This window comes from Staurois parvus, unplaced genomic scaffold, assembly GCF_062004578.1.
Source record: "Staurois parvus isolate SC_StPar_1 unplaced genomic scaffold, SC_StPar_1.0 ptg002567l, whole genome shotgun sequence".
Classification (NCBI taxonomy): domain Eukaryota; kingdom Metazoa; phylum Chordata; class Amphibia; order Anura; family Ranidae; genus Staurois; species Staurois parvus.
In genome coordinates this window covers 175001-180688 of record NW_028320363.1, presented here as the reverse complement: position 1 = coordinate 180688, position 5688 = coordinate 175001, and the positions used below count along the sequence as shown (strand labels likewise).

Below are 5688 nucleotides of genomic sequence, written 5' to 3'. Positions count from 1 at the left end.
TACAGTAGGTGAGTGTATATTGCAGCCGTATACAGTAGGTAGGTGTATATTGCAGCGTATACAGTAGGTGGATGTATATTGCAGCCGTATACAGTAGGTGGATGTATATTGCAGCCGTATACAGTAGGTGATGTATATTGCAGCCGTATACAGTAGGTAGGTGTATATTGCAGCCGTATACAGTAGGTGATGTATATTGCAGCCGTATACAGTAGGTGGTGTATATTGCAGCCGTATACAGTAGGTGGGTGTATATTGCAGCGTATACAGTAGGTGGGTGTATATTGCAGCCGTATACAGTAGGTAGATGTATATTGCAGCCGTATACAGTAGGTAGATGTATATTACAGCCGTATACAGTAGGTGATGTATATTGCAGCCGTATACAGTAGGTAGATGTATATTGCAGCCGTATACAGTAGGTAGATGTATATTGCAGCCGTATACAGTAGGTAGATGTATATTGCAGCCGTATACAGTAGGTGGGTGTATATTGCAGCGTATACAGTAGGTGGGTGTATATTGCAGCCGTATACAGTAGGTGGGTGTATATTGCAGCCGTATACAGTAGGTGATGTATATTGCAGCCGTATACAGTAGGTGGGTGTATATTGCAGCCGTATACAGTAGGTGGGTGTATATGGCAGCCGTATACAGTAGGTAGATGTATATTGCAGTCGTATACAGTAGGTGGGTGTATATTGCAGCCGTAAACAGTAGGTGGGTGTATATTGCAGCCGTATACAGTAGGTGGATGTATATTGCAGCGTATACAGTAGGTAGGTGTATATTGCAGGCCGTATACAGTAGGTAGATGTATATTGCAGCCGTATACAGTAGGTGGGTGTATATTGCAGCCGTATACAGTAGGTGGATGTATATTGCAGCCGTATACAGTAGGTGGGTGTATATTGCAGCCGTATACAGTAGGTGGGTGTATATTGCAGCCGTATACAGTAGGTGGGTGTATATTGCAGCCGTATACAGTAGGTGATGTATATTGCAGCGTATACAGTAGGTGGGTGTATATTGCAGCCGTATACAGTAGGTGATGTATATTGCAGCCGTATACAGTAGGTGGGTGTATATTGCAGCGTATACAGTAGGTGGGTGTATATTGCAGCGTATACAGTAGGTGGGTGTATATTGCAGCCGTATACAGTAGGTGGGTGTATATTGCAGCCGTATACAGTAGGTGGGTGTATATCGGGGGTGTGAACGGAATCTGTTGCCTCCTACATTACAATGGATGCCTCTGATGTGAAATGTTTCTCCTCAGACAGCTGAGATTCGGTGAATATTTCTCTAACGTCTGTTTTTTTGTTCTTTTTTTTCCTTTTAACACAGAAATTTGAACCCGGAGACTGAACTGAAAAAGATTTTTGGTTCTCGCGCCGTGATGGGAGATCAGAGGTAGGATGATAGGAAACGTGTTATTATTTCTTCTAGAAGTGTTTGTAAGCCTCAGACATGAAATATGAACAAAGCGCATCCCTCTATAGTGTGTACTTGTCTCAGTCCAGAGCACAAAGTGTCATTTCTGTCTGCTCTCAGCATGAGTCACTTCTGATCAGATTTTCTGACACCAAGAGAAAAATGGTGACGGGAAGGACCTCCAGTACACAGCCTGTGATTGGCAGCTTTAGCTCTGTTACTGTTTGAAAGGAAGTGGGGGGTGGGGGGGTCTCTTCCCTCCAATCAGCTCTCACTGAGCTCTGCTGAGTGTAACTTCAGCTCCCTGTCCCCTGCTTTCTGAAAGCTCAGACAAGCTGTATGATTTCTGGACTTTGAAAGGATATAGAGGAGAGGAGACTCAGATAAACTGGTACAACATATGTATATCAGCTCTCAGAACTCTCCTCACTGAGCTCTGCAGTGTGTAATTTCATCTCTCGGTCCCCTGTTTTTCTGAACTCTCAGACAAGCTTTATAAATTCAGCATTTTGAATGGATGTAGAGAAGAGAATACTGCAGATAAACAGGTACAACTTATGTAAGAGGATTTGTTTCATCTCTGTGTATCACCTGAGGCCGGTCACTTCCCTGGGGATGTGGAGGGTTTGCAACCACTTTAGGGGGACCTTATCTTCATCTCCGAGTGTAATTGAGACTTTGGTGACAACTTGCAAACCTCTCAGGGCAGCCGTTCCCCATCGGGGCCCCGCGACATCCTGGTGGGCAATGGCTGTCAGACGTGACCGAGGTCCCCTGGTCTGGGCGGTGCAGTGACAAACGGTGGAAGGGAGAGGCAGCTGTGTGAGCTCTCCACCTCCATTCCTACGGGGCAGTACTGGGTGAGTGCAAGGCTGTGTGTGGGGCCGGTGCAGGGAGGGGCCACTGATGCTAAGCTACGCCCTGCAGGGAGGGGCCCCGGGCCGCTGATGCTAAGCTACACCCTGCAGGGGAGGGGCCCCGGGCCGCTGATGCTAAGCTACACCCTGCTGGGAGGGGCCCCAGGTCACTGACGCTAAGCTACACCCTGCAGGGAGGGGCCCCAGGTCACTGATGCTAAGCTGCACCCTGCAGAGAGGTTTGGGGTGTGGAGGACAGCAGAGAGGGGAGGTTTGGGGTGCAGAGAGGAAGGTTTGCGGTGCAGAGGGTAAGGTTTGGGGCGTGGAGGACAGCAGAGAGGGGAGGTATGTGGGCAGGGAAGGGAGGTTTGGGGGTGCAGAGGGGAAGGTTTGGGGTGTGGAGGTATGTGGGCAGGGAGTGGAGGGGAGGTTTGGGGTGCAGAGGGGAAGGTTTGGGGTGTGGAGGTATGTGGGCAGGGAGTGGAGGGGAGGTTTGGGGTGCAGAGGGGAAGGTTTGGGGAGTGGAGGTATGTGGGCAGGGAGTGGAGGGGAGGTTTGGGGTGCAGAGGGGAAGGTTTGGGGTGTGGAGGACAGCAGAGAGGGGAGGTATGTGGGCAGGGAGTGGAGGGGAGGTATGTGGGCAGGGAAGGGAGGTTTGCGGTGCAGAGGGGAAGGTTTGGGGTGTGGAGGTATGTGGGCAGGGAGTGGAGGTTTGGGGTGCAGAGGGGAAGGTTTGGGGTGTGGAGGACAGCAGGGAGTGGAGGTATGTGGGCAGGGAGTGGAGGGGAGGTTTGGGGTGCAGAGGGGAAGGTTTGGGGTGTGGAGGTATGTGGGCAGGGAGTGGAGGTTTGGGGTGCAGAGGGGAAGGTTTGGGGTGTGGAGGTATGTGGGCAGGGAGTGGAGGGGAGGTTTGGGGTGCAGAGGGGAAGGTTTGGGGTGTGGAGGACAGCAGAGAGGGGAGGTATGTGGGCAGGGAGTGGAGGGGAGGTATGTGGGCAGGGAAGGGAGGTTTGGGGTGCAGAGGGGAAGGTTTGGGGTGTGGAGGTATGTGGGCAGGGAGTGGAGGGGAGGTTTGGGGTGCAGAGGGTAAGGTTTGGGCGTGGAGGACAGCAGAGAGGGGAGGTATGTGGGCAGGGAAGGGAGGTTTGGGGTGCAGAGGGGAAGGTTTGGGGTGTGGAGGTATGTGGGCAGGGAGTGGAGGGGAGGTTTGGGGTGCAGAGGGAAGGTTTGGGGTGTGGAGGTATGTGGGCAGGGAGTGGAGGGGAGGTTTGGGGTGCAGAGGGGAAGGTTTGGGGTGTGGAGGACAGCAGAGAGGGGAGGTATGTGGGCAGGGAGTGGAGGGGAGGTATGTGGGCAGGGAAGGGAGGTTTGCGGTGCAGAGGGGAAGGTTTGGGGTGTGGAGGTATGTGGGCAGGGAGTGGAGGTTTGGGGTGCAGAGGGGAAGGTTTGGGGTGTGGAGGACAGCAGGGAGTGGAGGTATGTGGGCAGGGAGTGGAGGGAGGTTTGGGGTGCAGAGGGGAAGGTTTGGGGTGTGGAGGTATGTGGGCAGGGAGTGGAGGTTTGGGGTGCAGAGGGGAAGGTTTGGGGTGTGGAGGTATGTGGGCAGGAAGTGGAGGGGAGGTTTGGGGTGCAGAGGGGAAGGTTCGGGGTGTGGAGGTATGTGGGCAGGGAGTGGAGGGGAGGTTTGGGGTGCAGAGGGGAAGGTTTGGGGTGTGGAGGTATGTGGGCAGGGAGTGGAGGTTCCCATCTGTGCTGCTGCGTACAAGGAATGACCGAGGTGCCGGTTTGTGTTCCCCCTGATTTGCAGGGTACGGCAGAGGCAGCGGCCGCATCACAGAAGCACCTGGCTGACGTCTCCAAAGCACACCTGGCCCAGGTACAGCAAAACAGGTGAGATGAGGTTCTGTGTTGTAGACGGGTTCTCTTTATTGCTCCTTTCAGAACCCGGAATGTATAAATGTAACTCGGGGTGTCCCTTCCATCCCAGGCATCGCTATGAGCCTGTTAGAGACCAAACGTGGGGTCCAATACTTCACATTCGAGCACCAGAGAGATTACCAGCAGGTCCAGTTCAAGTTCCTGGATGCTGTGGAGTCCATGGATCCCAACAACATAGTGGTGAGTGAGCAGCGTGTGCTGCGCCGGGTGTTGTCACCATAACCTGCACTGATGAGCACCAATGAAGAGGAAGCAGATGGGTGCGGCAATAGGGAAGCGGGGGCAAGTTGCTGCTCCGTGAGGAAATGAACACACAGAACGTTGAGTGCCCCCATAACAAGCTGCTTGATGTGGGGGCACCCAACAGGAGGAAGGGTCCAGGAGAGCCTGCGGGACCCCCGAGAAGAGGAGGATTGGGGCTGCTCTGTGCCAAACCATCACACACAGCAGGTAAGTATAGACGGGTTTGTTATCTTCCCCCCAAAAAATGAACCTCTAGAATTGCTTTAAAGTACAACTCTGCCAGATCCCCCCACCCCCAGGACAACTCTACCAGATCCCCCACCCCCAGGACAACTCTACCAGATCCCCCACCCCCAGGACAACTCTGCCAGATCCCCCCACCCCCAGGACAACTCTGCCAGATCCCCCCACCCCCAGGACAACTCTGCCAGATCCCCCCACCCCCAGGACAACTCTACCAGATCCCCCCACCCCCAGGACAACTCTGCCAGATCCCCCCACCCCCAGGACAACTCTGCCAGATCCCCCCACCCCCAGGACAACTCTGCCAGATCCCCCCCCTCCCCCAGGACAACTCTACCAGATCCCCCACCCCCAGGACAACTCTGCCAGATCCCCCCACCCCCAGGACAACTCTGCCAGATCTGCCCACCCCCAGGACAACTCTACCAGATCCCCCCACCCCCAGGACAACTCTACCAGATCCCCCACCCCCAGGACAACTCTGCCAGATCCCCCCCTCCCCCAGGACAACTTACCAGATCCCCCACCCCCAGGACAACTCTGCCAGATCCCCCACCCCCCAGGACAACTCTGCCAGATCTGCCCACCCCCCAGGACAACTGTGCCAGATCCCCCACCCCCAGGACAACTCTGCCAGATCTGCCCACCCCCAGGACAACTCTGCCAAATTCCCCCACCCCCCAGGACAAGTGTGCCAGATCCCCCACCCCCAGGACAACTCTGCCAGATCCCCCCACCCCCAGGACAACTCTGCCAGATCCCCCCACCCCCAGGACAACTCTGCCAGATCCCCCCACCCCCAGGACAACTCTGCCAGATCCCCCCACCCCCAGGACAACTGTGCCAGATCCCCCCACCCCCAGGACAACTCTGCCAGATCCCCCCACCCCCAGGACAACTGTGCCAGATCCCCCCACCCCCAGGACAACTGTGCCAGATCCCTCCACCCCCAGGACAACTGTGCCAGATCCCC

At 55.0% G+C, this 5688-nt stretch overlaps 1 protein-coding gene across 1 annotated transcript in view; it reads left to right on the top strand.

The window, feature by feature from the left end:
* The first annotated feature begins 1345 nt into the window (after nt 1-1345).
* TCF25 (TCF25 ribosome quality control complex subunit) overlaps nt 1346-5688 on the top strand; it is a 37287-nt gene continuing 32944 nt past the window's right edge. The window contains exons 1-3 of the mRNA XM_089666163.1: nt 1346-1413; nt 4099-4181; nt 4279-4409. Of these exons, the coding sequence (XP_089522289.1) occupies nt 1400-1413; nt 4099-4181; nt 4279-4409 (228 nt within the window). The 5' untranslated portion in view covers nt 1346-1399. The remainder of the gene's footprint in view (nt 1414-4098; nt 4182-4278; nt 4410-5688) is intronic.